The sequence below is a fragment of the Mandrillus leucophaeus genome, unplaced genomic scaffold, assembly GCF_000951045.1.
Source record: "Mandrillus leucophaeus isolate KB7577 unplaced genomic scaffold, Mleu.le_1.0 Scaffold529, whole genome shotgun sequence".
NCBI classification, from domain to species: domain Eukaryota; kingdom Metazoa; phylum Chordata; class Mammalia; order Primates; family Cercopithecidae; genus Mandrillus; species Mandrillus leucophaeus.
Window position 1 is genome coordinate 906,650 of NW_012105686.1, and position 20,414 is coordinate 927,063.

The 20,414-nt window shown below is 38.6% G+C and overlaps 1 protein-coding gene across 4 annotated transcripts in view; it reads left to right on the forward strand.

The window, feature by feature from the left end:
• The window catches only part of TLE4 (transducin-like enhancer of split 4), a 156,698-nt gene that overhangs the window by 32,440 nt on the left and 103,844 nt on the right, over nt 1-20,414 (forward strand). For all 4 annotated transcript variants that reach the window (XM_011996881.1, XM_011996883.1, XM_011996882.1 and 1 more), the window contains exon 4: nt 6,595-6,657. In XM_011996881.1, coding sequence (XP_011852271.1) covers nt 6,595-6,657 — 63 coding nt within the window. The remainder of the gene's footprint in view (nt 1-6,594; nt 6,658-20,414) is intronic.

Below are 20,414 nucleotides of genomic sequence, written 5' to 3' on the forward strand. Positions count from 1 at the left end.
GTGATCCACCCGCCTCGGCCTCCCTAAGTGCTGGGATTACAGGCGTGAGCCACCGCGCCCAGCTATACGTTAATTTCTAGGGTACGGTTTGCACAACGTGCAGGCTTGTTACATATGTATACATGTGCCATGTTGGTTTGCGGCAATCATCAACTCGTCATTTACATTAGGTATTTCTCCTAATGCTATCCCTGCCCCAGCCCCCAACTCCCCAACAGGCCCTGGTGTGTAATGTTCCCGCCACCGCCCTGTGTCCATGTGTTCTCGTTGTTCAACTTCCACCTATGAGTGAGAATATGCAGTGTTTGGTTTTCTGTCCTTGTGATAGTTTGCTTAGAATGATGGTTTCCAGTTTCATCCATGTCTCTGCAAAGGACATGAATTTGTCCTTTTTTACGGCTGCATAGTATTCCATGGTGTATAGATGCCACATTTTCTTAATCCAGTCTATCACTGGTGGACATTTGGGTTGGTTCCAAGTCTTTGCTTTTGTGAATAGTGCCTCAACAGACATATGTGTGCATGTATCCAGTAATGGGATCACTGGGTCAAATGGTATTGCTGATTCTAGATCCTTGAGGAATTGCCACATTGTCTTCCACGATGGTTGAACTAATTTACACTCTCACCAACAGTGTAAAAGCCTTCCTATTTCTTCACATCGTCTCCAGCCTCTGTTGTTTCCTGAGTTTTTGATGATCCTCATTCTAACTGGCGTGAGATGGTATCTCACTGTGGTTTTGATTTGCATTTCTCTGATGACCAGTGATGATGAGCATTTTTTCATATGTCTGCTGGCTGCATAAATGTCTTCTTTTGAGAAGTGTCTGTTCATATCCTTTGCCCACTTTTAGATGGGGTTGTTTTTTTCTTGTAAATTTAAGTTCTTTGTAGATTCTGGATATTAGCCCTTTGTCAGATGGGTAGATTGCAAATATTTTCTCCTATTCTGTAGGTTGCCTGTTCACTCTGATTATAGTTTCTTTTGGTTTGTAGAAGCTCTTTAGTTTAATTAGATCCCATTTGTCTATTTTGGCTTTTGTTGCCATTGCTTCTGGTGTTTTAGTCATGAAGTCTTTGCCCATGCCTATGTTCTGAATGGTATTGCCTCGGTTTTCTTCTGGGGTTTTTATGGTGTTAGGTCTTAAATTTAAGTCTTTCATCCATCTTGAGTTAATTTTTGTATGCAGTGTAAGGAAAGGATCCAGTTTCAGCTTTCTACATATGGCTAGCCAGTTTTCTCAGCACCGTTTATTAAATGGGGAATCCCTTTCCCATTGCTTGTTTTTGTCAGGTTTGTCAAAGATCAGATGATTGTAGATGTGTGGTGTTATTTCTGAGGGCTCTGTTCTGTTCCATTGGTCTATATATCTGTTTTGGTACCTGTATCATGCTGTTTTGGTTACTGTAGCCTTGTAGTATAGTTTGAAATCAGGTAGCGTGGTACCTGCAGTTTTATTCTTTTTGCTTAGGATTGTCTTGGCAATGCGGGGTCTTTTTTGGTTCCATATGAACTTTAAAGTAGTTTTTTCCAATTCTGTGAAGAAAGTCATTGGTAGTTTGATGGGGATGGCATTGAATCTATAAATTTCCTTGGGCAGTGTGGCCATTTTCACGATATTGATTCTTCCCATCCATGAACATGGAATGTTCTTTCATTTGTTTGTGTCCTCTTTTATTTTGTTGAGCAGTGGTTTGTAGTTCTCCTTGAGGAGGTCCTTCAAAGATCCCTTGTAAGTTGGATTCCTAGGTATTTTATTCTCTTTGTAGTAATTGTGAATAGGAATTCACTCATGATTTGGCTCTCTGTCTATTATTGGTGTATACGAATGCTTGTGATTTTTGCACACTGATTTTGTTTCCTGAGACTTTGCTGAAGTTGCTTATTAGCTTAAGGAAATTTTGGGCTGAGACGATGGGGTTTTCTAAATATACAGTCCTATCATCTGCAAACAGAGACAATTTGACTTCCTCTTTTCCTAATTGAATACCCTTCATTTCTTTCTCTTACCTGATTGCCCTGGCCAGAACTTCCAACACTATATTGAATAGGAGTTAATAGCTAAGATTAGTTTTATGTGTTACATGTTATTAACACTTTTGTAAAATTGATTTTTGATAAGGTAAAAATGGAGTTGTCAGTTTAGAGCAATAGTACTTGAACATTTTTCCTTACGTTAAGTCTGGATTTTAAGTTAGAAAGAATTTCTCATTAGTCCTCTGACTTTTTAATCTAGGGTCAGGCAAGATCAGTTTCAGAAGTTGTACAGTTTCTTTAGAAAATTTGGAACAAATCAAGATATTTTCTGATTGAAATTTTAAAGAATTGCAGTCTTTGTTCTCTAGTAGTGAAGTGAAGTGATAGGGTTGCAAGATTTATTTGTGTTTATTCCAAAAAGTATTTCAGTCAGGGTAAGTAGGACTAATTTGTCACCTTTTAAAAAAATGTTGATATAAAAGTGGATGAATGTATGTTCTTGATAAACATTTAATAAAATAAATAGATTCATCTTTTAAAAAATTTTGGCAAGAAACTGCTGTGTTGAAAACTAATGGTAAAATGTTTTTCTTCAGGAATGTTTCCTAAAACTGTAATTGCTTTAAGTTAGCTGCTGAAATGGTTTCCTAATAACGCTTTGTTATTCTGTTTTATTTCAACAATACGTATGTAGTAATGTTGTTCCTATTTTGATGAGAGACAAACGCATGAAACAATTTTTAAAATCAACAATTGCTTTTGATATATCCCTTTGATTAGTAAAATAAAGCTATTGGTACTTTCACCCAAGTTTATTATGTTTTTAAAATAAGATTTGTGTCTCTTTAAGGAAATCATATAGGCTGAAATGATCCAAATAAAAATCAGATTATTGTATCAGGTCTATTTCAGGGAATATAGTTAAATTCAAGTATAGGGTCAACTAAGTTTTTGTCTCTTAAATGATTAGTAAAATTTGTTACGTGATAAGGGAAATATGTATTTGGTATTGTGTGCTTTAGTATTTGTTACTTTTTAACCTAGTGATTGAGTTACAGCTTTCTTTTCAATGTATGACATCACTTTCCCATGATGTAAGATAGTTGATACATTTTCCAGTGATTCTTGAGTGTTGGAGTATGAAGAAATAAAAGATAAAATATTCTTTTCTCTGTTTCCCTGTTTTGTTACTACCTGGTCATGCTCCTAGGCCACTTGTCCATCAGTACTGTCGAGTTAGCCTGTTGACATTCACATGTCAGGTGTTGAGTGCATAGCCAAGGGATTTTCATAGAATGCCTTTTTTGTCATTACGTTTTTCTGAGATATTTTACCCAAACCAAGGTTTTCTTTAGCAGGGATGGTGATCACTTTTATTTTATTGATTTTTTTTTTGTTGGAGAATCGTGTAAAGGTGGGAAATTTTGAGAGAGAGGAAATAGAATGGTAGTGAGTTGAGGGCAGGAAAATACATCTGCAACCTTTATTGGTTTTTAAGTGAATATCTTGATAGGGAAGGTATAATGGAATTGTCAAAAATTGTTAATGTGTTTGACAAAGTGTGACTGCCTGTACGATCTTTTTGTTAACATTTTGACATGAACAATTGTCCTTTTATTGGTGCTATTAATGCTATTTTGGAATATCATGGGCATCTAAAGGCAATAGTTGAGCAGTGTCCATAAAGCATCAAATACCATTATAATATCTAGTAACCCTAACAGCAATATTTCAGAATCCCTGCCTGTTTAAATGGGCTATCTGTGAATGTACTGGCTCAGGGATGCATGACCCACATCACCTATAAATTTGATTGGAAGCTAACAGTACTGGCGTAGCCTGATGGATAGCAGATTAGAGCCCTGATTAACCATGTGATTCAAATACTGGGAATATATTGTCTAAGCAAGATTCATCAGATGCAATCAGAATTTCAAGTGGTCAGATGAAATTCAAATGTGTGTTGTGGTTTTTCCTCCCCTATTGCTTTTCCTCCTAGGTTGCCTTTTTTCCCTTCTTTCCCCAAAGCTGAAAAATACTTCTTTGATGAATCTGCTCCTTACCCTAAAGCTGTCTGTCTGTTATTCATCAGAAAGCAGGTCGCAGTTCAGTGAGCAGAAGAAAAGATTTTAATAGAAGCTGTGCCAAGGGCTGTAATGCATCATTTTAGGGCCCTAATTACATTACAATGACAAATATCAATGGTGACAACAGCAATAACCTACATCCTTTAATGGCTGTGCTGGAAAAGGAGTTTGGGCCCCACGCCATTATATTAGACTCAGTTTCAAAACATAGGCCATTAGAAGTGTGTGTCCACAGTGTTATTGGCTGATCGCTGAAGCCCAGTGGAAAGGCCTGTAAATAAATGATGCCTCCCTAAAGCTGGGTCCTATGGGACAAAAGAGGCAAAATTAGATGACCATGGGAGCAGCAGTGTTTCCGAGGCAACTTTAGCTTTCAAAGTGAAGAATGACCTGCTTAATTTTATGAAATCACACACACATCCCACCCCCCAACTGCCAATTAGCCTGACCATGAAAATCCATTGGCATGACAACTTAAAGAAATTAAGAAGTCTTTTAAACAACAGGAGACCTTTAACGAAAGTCTGGAAGGTTTCTACCCTCCCGTTTCTGTTGTGTGTGTTAACCTACGTGATTAGTAAAAAGACTCCTCTCCTTTTTACATTTATTTTTAAGAAAATAATTTTTTTTTTAAAAAAGTTGCTCAGACTTAATACAACCTAGGTCCAAAATTTTATTTCACCAGATGAATAAGTTTCCTCAGAGTAGTTTTTATTGTCTAGATTATGTAGGCAAACTAAAGAACTCAGTTTTCTTATGTGCCCACACATTTTTCAGCCCTCCTAGCAAGGGACTATTTTATTTATGTAAACAACATAATGAAGAAAATATGCTTGGCAGATGGTTCTAAGCATTAGAATCATCAGTTTGGTCTGCCCCAAAGTGTCTCATTATCTTTTATTCTCTCCCCCTCCACCTCTCCCTGCAAAAAGCTTAACAACCAAATGCCTTTGAGACGCAGTACTTTCAGCCTAGTGAATGCTACTTTATTTTCTTAGCTCACCCTGGAATTTCACCCCATAACCACTGTGGTATGTTCGTCCAGGTGGAGAGTGGTTTGGTGATTCCCATTGCAGCTCTTCATGGTGGCTTAAGCATGCTTAAAGGATGGCTAAATGCTCCATGGGGCCAGTGCAGTAAATTAAATCAGGTCAGCACAGTTGGGTCCTTATTCACTGCCGCTTATTGGTGCTGGGTTTTTGTCCATCTTGTTAGGAATGCAGGCTGGAATGGAAAGCTTAGGTTTGAAACTTCATGGTGAATTTGTGTTTTCTTTTGGCTGGCAAAGTTTTTAAGGTGCTGGCATTTAAAAGATTGCATAGCTACACAGTTAGAAGGGTTGCTGATGAAAGAAGGAAGCCTAGATTGCACAAGTAGTGTCACTGTCGTTCTGGTAATGACTTGGCAAGAAAAGGCATTTTGGGCCTCTCGTAAAATGAGGAACTGAGCCTGGATGGAATTTAAGAATGTCTTAGGGATAGTAATTGCTTTACATTTTCTGTCTTTCAATTCTTCTTAGCTGTCTTTCCTCCATTCCATCATTAAAATATTAACTATTTTGTATGTATGTGTATTAAAAAAACTATGTATTTATACATCACAAAATATACAAAGCACCATCTGAAAATACAAATTAAGATAAACATTGGTAAAGCTGTGGGTAACTTTTTAAAGAAAACATGTAGTGGTTTTTTTTTGTTTTGTTTTTTTGTTTTTCTTAACTTACAGTAGCATCTTATTGGTTTAAAATGTCTGTACTTCTAAAAATTATTAGAGAATAGACTGTTCTCTGACATTTTTGGGACTTTTGCATATTCACAGGAAAAAAAAAAGTTCCCAAGGATAGTTTCTAGATACATACAGATTGCTTTCTGCTAAGTGTAATAAGATTTTAGCATATCTCAACCTCTGTACACTGAAAACCCTGGTGGGACACATTTGGAAATTTTTATGGTTGAAGAAAACATCTCATTCTCCAAGAATTTATAAGAATCTGAATTAACCAACTTTTTTGGGTTGGTTGGGTGCTGCTGTTTCAGAAGTTCAGGGTCTTGAGTTTAAAATTACAGCACCAGTGTTTTTAAAGCAAAGGCCACAAGTATAAAAATCCAATGAGTTGCTAATTGAAGGAGTTGAGATGTAGGAAAGAATGGATCTTTACTTATCTAAATTCTTAAAGAGTTAGAAGACTGCAGGTTTTATGAAAAATGTTAGTATGAGCAAGGGTCCTAGTGAAGGCTGTTGAAAACTGATTTCCAGTCATGGAAATTAAATTCCATTTTATATTGCCCTGATGCTTGAAGGTTAACTTGTTAAGATGAATGCTGGTTAATAAATTGTGCCGTTAATGTGGCACTGTTGTCATTGCTTCCTTTTAATGGGCTTGCTGATGAGATGGTTTTCCTCTTCCTTAGGAAATATGCCAGCCAAATTATAAAGTATGTTTTAATATCATCCTGTTAATATTTCGGGAATCTGTAACCAGCTGACTGTTCTCTTTATTGCTTTCCTTTCCCTTATTTTTTGCAGGCAGAGATTGTCAAGAGGCTGAATGCTATCTGTGCACAAGTCATTCCTTTCCTGTCCCAAGAGGTAAGGTAGTTGATTTTAGGCACTGGACTAGAAGTTGCCATTTTAGTGGTTTTGCAGAAAAGGGATTGTAGAACTGACTCTCTGGCCTTGCCAGTCTCTTCGTGTTTGTATTTTATTTTCATTTCTAAGAAACAGTGTTCTCACTCCAACTTGTATACCTTAATAACTTTCTGTGGAATATGATTTAAATGTGTTTATGTAATGGAATATTTTCTAGTTGGGCTAAGCAAAATTCAGTCATTAAAATATTTTGCTATCTTTGTAGTGTTGCTCAGAATTATGCTTGTTTGTCATAATGGTACCTAATAGGGTAGACTGAAAAATTACCAGGAAAACAGGAGCTTACTCTGTACTATTGTCATTGGGCATTAAGAATTGGCAGAAGACATATCAAATGGAAAGACTTTATGTAATAAACAAACTAATGAAGCTTTTGGCTAGCTACTTTTAAACATTTACTTCTTGTTACCTGATTAAGTCTTTATATTATTGTGCTTTTGGGAAAAGATCTGCAAGATGAACTCAGTGAACTCGTTTCTCTGAGTGCCACTTTTCTCAAAATTAGGCTTTGGTGATGGTAGGCTTAGCACATTGCTAAGGCCCGGCATGCGGCTCACTAGTTCTCTTGCTCTCCTCCGGGGAAGTGCATGCTGTCAGCAAACAGGCACAGGTTGAAATAAAGTGATGCATTTCTAGTGCTTGTTGGCTTCTTTGTGGCTTTTTTTTTTTTTTTCTGCCTGCTTGCTTTTGGTAGTTACAAAGTTGAAGTGAGAATACTGGAAAAAGATAATTTTTTGCTTCTGGATTACTGAATGCCTTCATTTGCTTAGGTAAGATCCACTTTAAGAAGGAAGGAGCTAATGAAATAGCTGCATGTCTTTAGCCGCAATACTTTGTGCCTTGGGCTGAGAAGGCACAGAGGCACTTTTCTTCCTACCTTTCAGCTGTTCTGTAAGTGTTGGGTCACTGCTTTTCAGGAGAGAGGTTCATTCACCTGCCTGCCAGCGGGCCTGTGCCGATGTTGTGTGGCCAGTATTTGAGCATGCACGTGTATTACAGATATGCAGGTTGCTATATATGATTTTTTTCCTTGGTCTGAACTGGGTTAGACTTGAGTAACTGTGGGTACCCTTCATAGGTATATACTGGGGAGGGGCACTCCTATTCACAAGTCTTGTTGACACTCTGAATTCACATGCTCTTTTGGGTCTTGATAAACAAAGGATATGTTGTCTTTTCTCCTCCTTTAGCCGTGACCACAAAACCTGGTGGATATGACCACCAGTCATATCCCCATTTGCCTGTTTTTACTTAAGATTTGCTTATGACTAGATTAGATGGCTTGGTGAATGAGAGTCAAGGGGTGCATTTGCATTTCTTTTGGAAGCCTGACTGCTCCCTGCCTGATCCAGACTAGTGTGTATTTTTTACTTTAAGCAGCTCTGCTTTATGGGGATGGAGAATGGAAAGAATGTGTGACCCACAGAGCTGTAACCAGGCTAGGATGTCATGTTCTAAGGTGACAGGGAAAAGTTGGAATTATCGCTGGGGTGGTATTAGACTTTGGGCCTCTGTAGGCACAGACCCCTGAGTATGATCACTGGTACGGCTTTGGTCTCATCACATTTCTGCAGGATCTGTGGGTTGTGTTCAGAAGTGGAAGGTTGTCTTAGGGATGTCGATGAAGCTGATTTGACAATGAGTTGTTTTCCCACATGAATTATGTTGTTTGTGTGAGCAGGCCCAGTGGGAACAGAATGTATAATGGTAGTGGTGCTGAGCAAGACTGGACTGAAATTAATTGTCTTAGGGAGTTATACCTGTAGATGAAAGCCATGGGGAGATACTACAACTCATTTGCTCTAGTCTGGGAAGAAAGGTGTCATACTTAACTGTTGTCATACCACTGAACTATTTATTTCCCAAATACTTTGACATTTCTTGGTTGAAATCCTTGACTCATGATAATGATTTATGCCGAGCTTGTCCAACCCCAGGGCCTGTGGGCCACATGTGGCCCAGGATAGCTTTGAATATGGCCCAACACAAATTTTTAAACTTTCTTAAAACATTATGAGATTTTTCTTTGCAATTTTTTTTAAGCTCATCAGTTATCGTTGGTGTACTTTATGTGTAGCCCACATAAAATGGGATGTGTGTGTGATTTCTTCTTCCAGTGGGGCCCAGGGAATCCAAAAGATTGGACACCCTTGATCTATGCCATGATTTTCTAAATGCCAGTTCTGTGTATATATTTTCTTTTGCTTACTTTAGATTTAATTTGCTCATCTTTTTCTAGTTTCTTAAGGTATGTGTATATCTTTTATTGTGTGAGCACAAACATGTTTGTTTCCTTCAAATCAGGGCATCTCTGATGTTTTTTTATCTGAACATCGTCCACCTTGTTTCTTCTTCTGTGCATTCTGTGAGCATTGGACTCTTTGCTTCTGCCCTGAAGCCAGATGGACCATAATCTGGAGGGAGGGGAGGAGCAGGTTATTAGAGGAAGATGAATTCTATTTCCTCTCTCTTCAGAGGCATGGAAAATCACTCTTGCATGGCTGTGAGCATCACTCTGTGCCAGGACTGAAGGCTCTTAATCTGATCTTTTAACACCGGCTCTCTGTGTGACAGTCTCGCTGCCAAAACGGCAGCTGCTGCATTAGACTTTATTTTAAAATGTTTTTATTTAAAAATTAAATGATCATATTTAGAAAACAGCAAAACAATTCCTGAAGAGTAGTGCACAAGCTAACCAAACAGTGGCTGGAGCAATTGTGAACATCTGAAGTCAGGCTTTTTGGACTTTGATGGGAACAAGGGGTATATTTACATACTGTTAGATGAAGTTTCTTTTTAATTTAGCCCCCGTGTTTTGATTAATATACCTGCTTAATATTGCTTGCGTCTGGTTTACCACATTTTTTTAAACTTAAAAAAATTATATAGTACTGAATGATAACTATGAAATAAATTTAGCTTTAACTTCAAGACTTTTCCTTTTTAGAAATGAGTTGTATAATTGTAGTTCAGAAGTACTTGAAGTGTGTCTGTGTATAAAAATCACAGAAAAATATTTTCCTATTAGAGTTTACTAAAACGTTAAAAAATATTAGAGCCAACATATTCTTTAATAATGTGCTGTTGCACTCACGTACAGCTGCTTCCAGAGGTACAAGCATTTGACAAAGATACTGCCAGCTCCTGTCGGGAAAAGGGAGTACCCATCACTTGGAGTTCATAGAACGTCACAAGATTCTCAGTATCAGAATTTAGAAGAACCTTGTGAACCCTCATCTGTCCCATGCTGCTCTTTTCTCTCACTTCACTTTTCAGCTTTTAGGAATGGATAAGTCTCAACTTTCTTCTTCAAAAAGCAATCTCAAGGTGGTAAATGGGAAGCTCTTTGCTTTCCCTATTTCGGTCTCATTTGCAGGGGAAGAACTATAAATATCAACTCTGAGTTGGCAGTTCCATAAACAAGCGATGCCAGGATGATGACAGTTGGATCTGGGTCCTGGCCTCCCTATTACAAATCGTGTGGTTTACTCTAACCGGGCTAAGCTGGGTGACCTTTAGCAAGTGATTTGCCTCTCTAAGCCTCAGTTTCCTCATCTGTATGATGAAGTTAATCATAGCGTGAAATACATCCAGTGTCTGTGAAGATTACTTGGGATTATACCCGGGTAGCTTAGCACATAGTAATCACCTACTGCCATTGACTGGTAGTATTAACTACAGTAGCAGCAGTGGAGCTCTGTTTTCTCTTGGGAGGACCTAGAACCAACCCTCCCTCCCTTTTCTAATCATTGCATTTGGGAAGAATGTGAATTGATTATCTTCCTCTCTAATGCCCTTATAGAAGAAAAAATGAAAATTAAAAGTGAATCCAGGGCCCTGAACTAGCTAAAAATCTGTGTTTTTGTTTGTTTCCACTGGCAATTTTCAGATATAGCCTATAGATCGTTAGGCCTCAGTGGGTCCTTAGTAAAACTGAGGATTGCCAATAAATACTGTATTGCTTCCAGTGTCGCAGTAACAGCTCCTCCTCCACCCCCCCAATTCCAGGAACATATCTACGTAGAGAGTCTAAGGTGGACTGAAAATTCTAAGGTGGACTGAAAATGTAAGGGACAGCATTTCTGCTAATTTAGAATTGGGCCAGGTCTCCCTCTTCACTAGCTTTGCATTGCAAAGTTGATCTCTCTAAGCCTTAGTATTCCTATAGAACAAGGAGAGTCAGCCCACCTTTACAATGTGTATTGTATGTATCAAAATGTAACAGATTTGGCATAGGGAATGCCCTTTCCCCACCCACTCTTTTCCTATTTTACTTCCAGGGAAATAGATTCTATTTCAGGTTATTTTGGGTCCTTAGACATTTGGAAAGGAATGACTTAGTAAAAACTGGGAAGAGTTAAAGGTAATATTTCAAAACAAGCTGGCTGGCAGTCTTCCCGTGGAGTTAGCTAGGCCTTGCAGTTCCAGTAGCTGCTTCCAACAATGGACATTTAGCTCCACACAGATTGTCTTTCAGGAGGAAGGGAATATTTTATTTTTTTAGTAAACCAGTAGGTATTTGTCTTAACATATTAGATTAAGCAGGAAATACGATGCACTTAGTTGAGGACCTGTTGGAGGATAGTTGTGTTTTCTGCACTGTAAGGATCCCTATAAGGATCACTTTTAGGCTAGTGTATGTTTCACAGTGATCCATAAGGTGTTCTTAAGATCTTTGAGAACCTCAAACCCTTGAAAAGCAGTAGGTCAGTAGGTGAAACGTTTATTATATTATAGTTGAAAATCATTCTCCAGGGTACAGTTGTATTTTTCAGAAACTTGTTGCTTCAGTAACAAGGAGCACATTCATTGGAAGAGCCATGTTAGGCAAGAGGCAATGTGATAAAAGCTGGAGGTCAGCCAGACCCAGGACTAAATCTTGGCTCAGCCACTTGCTTTCTTTACAATGTTGAGCAAAATACTTAGCTTTTCTGGGCTGCAGTTTGCTTCTCAGTGTAATGGGATACCTGTACTGTAGGATTGTTATATGAGGATTCGTGATAGTGTGAAAGGACCTCACTGAATGTTTGGCTGCTTTAACAGAGATTAAAGGAACAGTGGTTTTTTCAAGAAAAAAAAAAAGCTTGTTTCTCTCTCAGGTAATAGTGACAGTTGGCAGCGAAGCCATCTGCAGCTAATTTGGTGACTCCACGATATTGTGAATTTGGTTCCTTTTATATTGGCGTTCATCATCCTAGCACCATTGTGTCTTGCCCTAGCCTCAGCCAGTAGGAAAGAGAAAGGAATGGGCAAGTTATATCCTTTTAAGGTTGCCCTCTTTGCAGTGGCCAGCACTTAGTTACCTGCCCACAGATAGTTGTAAGGGAGATACGGAAATGTAGTCTTAGCTGAGTGACCATTATGCCCCCCTAAAACTTATACCAGTGTAAGAGAAGGGATATTGGGGGACAACTGTCACTTGCTTCCAGACATAATACTATGCACAAAATAAAAATTATGGCTATTATTATTGTTACTGCTAATGGTTTATCTTTACATAATAAACTCTAGCTTTGACTATGTAATTAGCACATCTCATGTTTTTCAGTTATATAAGATATAAAATAATGCGTAGTTCTTGTTATAGAAGTTTCTTACTTACCATTCAAATGTTGGAGAAGAGTCACCCATCATACATTCATACATTCACAGGGGATGGAAAAGAACCTACATGAACGGTATGGCCTCTGTGGGCTGTCTGTATTTGAGTTTCTTGTGACCAGTGGCTTCCTTATTCTCATTTATTAAACTCATAGTCGTTGTTACCTTTAGAGAAATGGCATTCATTTTTAACCTTGTTATTAGCAGACTTGTTTCTATCATTGGGTGCCAAGGAGGATGGACATTTTCCTCCTTCTCCACTCCTGTAATTCTATGACTGTTTTTTCGGTGGTGGTGGTGGTTTTTTGAGTTGAAACAAAAGCCAAGCTGCTTAGAGGCTGGTGGCGGAGCCCTGCAGCCCGGTCCTCACAGAGACGATGAGGAGCACACCGGGGGCTGCGCTTGCCCGTGGACAGAGTTGTTTTTCCCTTGCATCAGTTATTGTAAGAAAATACTGGTTTAACAAATGAAACAAAGAAGACATTATTCTTTTTACAATATTTAACAATAGTTCTCTGATCGTTAGAATATTTAGAATATAAAAGGGAAATTAGGACCTAAAAATGGAAACCTTCCATTTTTATGCTTATGTTTACCTAGGGAAAAGGGAACTTCCATACCAACCTGAATGCTCTCTGGTGCAAGTTTAATTTTAACTTAAAACTTGGTTTGTATCGCCCTGTTAGTTTTTCTAACACATAATACCAACTAGCATTTGGGCACTCTCCATTGCATTTATATGGCAGAAAATAATAGTCAGTTACATAATAGCGATGGTATGAGTTTGAATTACAAGTCCAATAGGCTGGAAAAGCTAGTCATATCAAACGATACATAAACTCCTGTTTTGGACATGCCATAAATTTGGTCCATGTAATTTGATGGAAAACAAACCCCTTCTACTACATTATGATATATGGGTATATCTCAGATGCTGTTTACTTGGGCACCTGGGTTAATATGGTGCCGAATTACTTGGAGCCACATTTTGCATGTATAGAATAATTGTGAAATGAAAGTTGAAAAATGTGATCAGTCACTTTCATATTGTGCCTTCGGGAGGAAATGAAGAAAATGCAGTGGTTATATGCACTGGTGGCAGTGTTATTGCCTTACAATTTTGCCAGGTTAACTTGTCTTAGTGCTTGTTAACTTTGTAAGGAATCAATGACTTGTGATAACAGGTTTGGTATAGGAGAGCATGGTTAACATTGCAGAGATCCCCTGGCAAGCATGCAGTGCCAGCCCTAAGACCATCTTTAGAGAGTGCTCGCGTAAGTGCCAGCAGCCTGCACAGGGTACATCTGCTTCCCAGTTGGAGCCATTTTGTCCGTCTTGGTGATATGTTGTGACAGTGCCGTATATCGGAAGAATGTCCTAAAATGAATAATAGACACGGATTGGGGCTTCTGGGGATTTAGTCCAGTTTTCTGACTTTCACATTAGGGTTGTGGGCATGGGTAACTTTTCATTTAAAATACGTATATTTTCTCATAATACCGAATGGGTCATCAGAGAGCGTAATTCTGTCCCACGTTCCGTGGTTGACTGATTGGCTTGCTGTACCTGACCATGTGTTTTGGTGACAAGTGGCTGCTTGGTGAGATTCATCTAGTGGCATCATGGCCTGTTTGACCTCAGGAAGTGAAAGATGATTCTCGGGAGGTAGAACTTTCTTTCCTGTGGTTTAAATGTGGGGTTTTATCCAAAGGCAGCTATGACAACCTTTATTTGTATGTCTCAACAAATTAATGAGTGTTTGGGAACTGACTCATTTATTTGACTTTTAGTTAGGTGGTGATTAGATTATTATTAGTGGAGCTAAGTTTGAAGGTACCTTGAGTAGAGCTGCATTGTGCAATACAGTAGTAGCTATGAAAAGCTGAATAAAATTAAAAGTTCAGTTTCTTAGTTACTCTAGCTACATCTCAAGTGCCCAGTATTCTCCCATATGTGGCTAGTGGCTGTCATATTATTAGCACAGATACAGAACATTTCCAACATTGCCCAAAGTTCTGTTGGACAGCAGTGAATTTGTAGAGCTTACCCATCTGTGAAGAATGCCTTGTCCCCATGTAAGTGAGAGTGGAGAAGGCAAGGCCAGGTAGGCAGTCAGTAGTGTGCTCCTGAGAGTTTTAATCCCATGTTCCACAACTAAAATTGTTTGGGAAGCCAGGTATACATATTTACCCTCTCTAAGCTTTGTGGTGCTGAGATTACCTGCAGTTTACCAACCTCCAGGTATGTGCCAAATTAAAGCTGTGTTCGTGTATGTGTATGTATGTGTTTAAGGAATATCTAAAGTAATACTTAATTTCTTGTGTGACTGTGTTAGGCTGTTCTTGCATTGCTATAAAGAAATATCTGAGACTGGGTAATTTATAAAGAAAAGGCTTTATTGGCTCATGGTTCTGTAGGCTGCACAAGCATGGCACCAACGTTACTTGGCTTTTGGGGAAGATTCAGGGAGCTTTTTTTACTCATGGTGGAAGGCGAAGTGGGAGCAGGCATATCACATGGTGAAAGCAGAAAAGAAGGGAGAGAGAGATTGAGAGGGGAGGTGTCACACTTTTTAAGGACTAGATTTTGTGAGAACTCACTCTATTGTGAAGACAACATCAGGCCATGAGAGATTCACCCCCATGACCCAGACATCTCCCACCAGGCCCCACCTCCAGCATTGGGAATTACAATTCAATGTGAGATTTGAACTGGGACAAATATGCAAACTGTATCAAATTAACATTTCTTTGAATACTGCATAGGAAAGGCTGATTTGGGGAGATTGGGTTAAATTTAAAGTTGATTTGTACCAGTAAATTTAATAGAGTTGCTGAAAAAGGCTTTTAGTGGGATTTTTTAGCCTGACTTAGCAGACATGGAATGACACTTTCACTTGAATTTGATCTCCTTGGCCATACCTGGAGTATTGTGTTCTAGACACATTGTGCACTACAAGGAGACTAGCCAGAAGGATGGACGAGTGGGCTAGAGCCCATGACACAGAGAAATTGTTGAGTGGCCTGAGGATGGTTAACCTGGAAGAGATAAAATTGAGAACATGCATTATGCCATTTTCATATACTTTGAGTGTCAGTCAATGGAGGAGAATTTAGAGACAAAACTGGGTCCAGTGGGAAAGAATTTATGACAGGGTAGATTTCAACTTAGTATTAGGGCTCATTATTCCAAAATGGAAAAAGCTTGTCCATGAGGTAGTGAATTCCCTTTCACAGGAGGTGCTCAAGGAGAAACTGGTTAGGGTGTGACAGAGGAGATTCATTCAGTGGATCAGTGGCCTTTGGGTTGTGGTTGGTACTGTAGTTCCACCATCCCAATCCGCTCGGCCCAGACAGCGTTTAGAAATCTGCATGCTTTTGGAGATAGGGAGAGTCTTTTGTTGGTTGGTTGGTTGGTTGATTGTTAATAGTGCCTGCGGTACTGTGGTATCTGGGTCTCATGATCTCTAAAGGCCTTTTCCAGTTCTGAATTTCTATGAGTGGCTTCTTAAGTACATGTGGCTAATGGCTCCTATTAGCCGAAAGGGCATTTGATCCAAGTTCGGGCCTAAGTGTCTTTCACTCTAGAATATTGCAGCCCTCTAACTGTTCACCCTTCAACCTGGTTTACCTCTCTGCCATCCACCTTCTTTACTTTTCCCAGATCCATCTTACTCAGATGCAGAACTGATAGCACACAGCTGCTTAAAAATTTTTAATAACATCTCATTTCCTACCAGGATAAAGTCCAACTTTTTTGCATGTCATGCAAAGCCCTTTTTGGCCTCCTTCTGTCTTGCCAGAATTCATTTGCCACTAATACCTGGTTCTTTACAGCATTCCAGTGCTACACTCACGTCTTCATCCATTTGCCTTTATTTTTCTTTGTGTGCACACCCTTTCTACTTTAAAGTGTTCTTGCTTACGTCTTGTCATACCCAGGAAGGCCCTACGAAATTCTACTCCGCTTGTCTGCAGCTGCATCCCCTCCCTGCTCTACCTCTTGCAGCCACACAGACATTCTTGCTCTTCCTCTAAGGCCCCTACCCAGTTCTCTTCCCTCTGCCTGGAATTCTTTTCTCCTCATTCTTCATCTGCAGAATTCCTGCAAATCCTTCAGGTCTCAGTTGTCAGGTCAGCTTCCTAAGGGAATCTTCCCCTAGCCCCAAGATTAGTTTACGATATTTCCCTGATAAATGATTGCATAGCATCCTGTAATTTTCTTATGGAAGTTATCCTCCAGTTGTAATTATAGAACCTTTTGAGCATTAATTCACTGACTGTTTTCCTTGATAGAGTTTAAATTCTATGAGATCAAAGACTGGTTCTTGTTCCTTACTCTAACCACAGTGTCTCCCTACCACAGTGTCTGGTGCATAGTAGGTGTTTAATAAATATTAGAATGAATGGATGAAAAAAACAAAGGCTTCCCAGATGCCCTGGGAAGTGTGCTGGGCATTTCCTCCTAAAACTTCTCTCTGTGTTATGTCCTGTATTCCTCTGAGACGTGCTCTGTATATGAGTTCTTCGTGTGAGAAGCAGGGCCGTTGGTCTTACTTTCACCTCGCCACATGTTGGAGACTTTAATTAATGTTCATTATGAGAATCCTAGCTCATTTTATTTCATTTTGTGTCTATCTCTACCCTTATACTCCTTTATTACCCCAATCAATACGGGGAGTATTTTTTTTAATGTTTTTTAAAAATTTTAATTTATAAAAGTTTGAAGCATACTTTAAAAGTAGAGGGAGAATATACTGAACCTACAGGTACCCATACTAAACATTGACAATAATCAACATTGTGTCTTTTTGTTTCATTTATTCCTTAGGGGAGTTCTTTTGTTTTTGTTTTATGTTTTTTTAAAATTCTAAGGTGTGCTGTAACTTTTTGTTACTGTTTTTTATTAGAAGTACTGCATCTGTTGCTGTACATTGGCATGACAGGTGTTCTCATCATAATACCCTCTGAGAAATATGCATTAAACAGCTACTATAGACATACTGCTGGTTTGTTAAGGTCTGTTTTTTAGCAGACTTTGTTGGACATATGAGCTTGTATTATTTTAGTTTCTTATAGAAAAAAATATTAATACTTTTTCTGAACAAATGCCAAAAATAATTTTATGATGATGGAAGTAAGTCAAGTGATTTAATGTACAGAATTTCATTTTACTGGCCCATTCCCCTGCAACCATGTTTGTATTACTTAAGTCACTGTTTTTTTTTAAAAATTGTTTTTACTGAGGTATAATTTACACACCATAAAATTCACTAATTTTAAGTGTATGGTTCAATACTTCTCAGTAACTTCAGAGTCGTATAACCATCAGCACCATCTAAGGGTTTTGTTTTTAGAATTTTTTTTTAAATTGTAAATTACAGTATTTTAAAGAATAAATAATTGGGCATTTGTTTTGTCTCTTCACAATCCCAGTTAGAGGCCCCCTCTCTTACCCTTGGCTCATTAATACGTTCTTAGTGGCATTTCATTTGGTGGTACTGGTGGCACGTTCAAACAGGACACTTGTATCTGAGTGAGCAGCCGGCGCAGTAAGCATGACAACACTGTTGCTCTCTGCAGATTGGCTGGACCTGCCGCTCTGGTGCTAGCGCTGGCTTGGTGGCAGAGGGAACAAGCAGGAAGTAGAAGAGGAAATGAGATGTGGGTGGAGTGGGAAGAGAGGACAGATTGGGGAGGGAAGGGAAAATGGAAGACAAGGCAGACATAATGGGAAAGCCCTCATAGTTCTAAGAAGATGTGAAAAACTTGCGGTATTTTCTGAGTGAGAGCTTATTTGTTAAAACCCGAAAATGGAAAAAAAAAAAATGCCTCCTGGGACGGTTTACAGGAGTACTTTGGGCTTCCTTGCGTGTTCATTTTTCTCTTTTGTATGTAATCTTTTGCCCCTTCTTCCTGTTTGAGTTTTAATTTTCTCACCTTCCCTGGTGGGTGCTTCCTCAGGCTGTAGTGTAATGTTACATGGTGTGGCTGAGTGAGCTAATATATTAGGGTGTTCCTGGTGCTTTCAGAGCACACAGGGGAGGAGGCATTGTTTGCCTTAGGGAGCTTCTATTCAAAAGGTCCTTAAACAGTGAATGATTCACGGGTTGTAAGCAGAAATAGGGAAGTAGAATTCTGAGCTGCAGGTAAAGTTCAGATACTGTATCAGCCCATGGCCATTGCTGTCAAAAGGAGAAGCTGAATCATGACTTCCATTGTCATTTTAGCTTTATAGCAGGAGTTTCTTTAGGCTGTCAGAGTTATGGCTCACTGGTGTGTGTTTCCGATTTTCTCAAGAAATGCACTTGATTTTAATGCCAGTGCAGAAAGATATCCCCTGCTGCCTAGGGCATCTTTGCCCATTTTAGCAATTGGAATCTAGTTCATGAAGCAAGTGTTGAGCAGTCTTCATGGTAGAATGGCACTAAGTAGATGTATTTTCCATATCTCTGTCTCATGGAAACTATTCTTTGAATACTTGCAGATAATATTTCATTAGTAACAGGGAGAAATAGCACAGTAAGAGCTTTAAAACTTTTGTTGAATGAATGAATGCGTGAGTAGAATGAATGATACCTGTGTTGGATGTGACTAAGTGTGGTCCTTTGTTTTAGTTCTGAAGTTTTAAGTTTCTTTTAAATCTTTTAAATCTTCAAAGATTTAAAAGAAATACCTGAAGTTCTTAAACTTGAGCTCTACGTTTTTGATCTCTTTTAAATATGCAGCCCTTCATGATAGGAGTTAAAACACAAACACTTTGCACATTTCCAGAAGAAACATGTATGTTGCATTCTGTATGTCCTTCCGGTGTCTATGCTAACCAATATCATTGTTGAGTATAGGAAAGTAAAAGGTGGAAAATCCCATGAACATTTCTATCCTACTTTTTGTTTGTTTGTTTTCCAAGTACTGCCATTTTTCACCACCGAGAGAATCACATTGTCTTAAATGTGAACATGAGCTCTGTGTTTGGCACATAGTAAGTGCTCAGTATACATACATGGCCAGATTGGCTTTAGGGGAACCTGAAATGACAGTTGCTGGCCATTTTGTTGACTGTGCCCTTCTGTTCCTTCTAATATTTTCAAAATCCCTGAAGATTTTTACTTGCTTCAGAGAAAGAAATACTTTTCTTCCATGTTGGCAAATTTTATAAGGAGTAAAAGAATGGAATGGACATATCTATAGACAGACTTTGGGATTGCTTCTTAAGCTCCTGCTTTGAAACTGGAACGCCTACAATTAAAAAAAATTAAAAAGTATATAGTTTAATAATCAGAGTCTATTAAAAGCCTAAGATTCAATGGTCTATTATTTGACATTTTTCTTTCCATTAGTCATAGACACAAAATATGCATTTCTATTAGAAAACCAAGAGTGAAAACATCACATTGTAGATAATTAATTTAAAGTGGTTTCCTTTTCCACCTGGCCTCCCCATTCCCCTCACACAGCTCAGAGGTGAAAATAATGGTCACCCTAGTTAATCTCAGTAACTGTATATTTGAGGGTTTTGGAAGGGGGACCAGGTGGTTCATGGAGAATTCCACACTGAACTGATAGCTCTTTGTATGTATTAAGCAGTGTGGTAGTTGAGCTCGTACTCACCTCAAATAAGTGAAGAAAGTTAGCTAAATTTTTCAACTGAGATTAACCAAAATAAGACTCTTCAGGCATACAGAGGAGTACTTGTTTCACAGCGCAGTTCCTTTGGTTCTTCATTCACTAAACCAAGTTGAAAGAAACCCAGTAAGACTGATTTTAAACCAAAATTGACTGTAGATACTAGAGTGGTCAAATGTTTTAATGGGAAATAATATTTATATAATATTTGGAGGGGGTAATTCTTGTAAGCACTTTTGTGTCTAGATATATATGAGTGCCTCCGTACAGAGATTTCTGTGCTACTTTTTCTGTTACAAAAATTACTAACATCAGTTCTTAACTTATTCTCACTGGAACTGAATCATGGATGGAGGGATTTTCCTGCACTGTCCATCCTAGTTTTTTGAAGAAAAAAAAGTACGTACACTTTTGTGGGCTTTAGTTTTTCTGTTGGATTTAAAAGAAATACCTGAAGTTCTTAAACTTGAG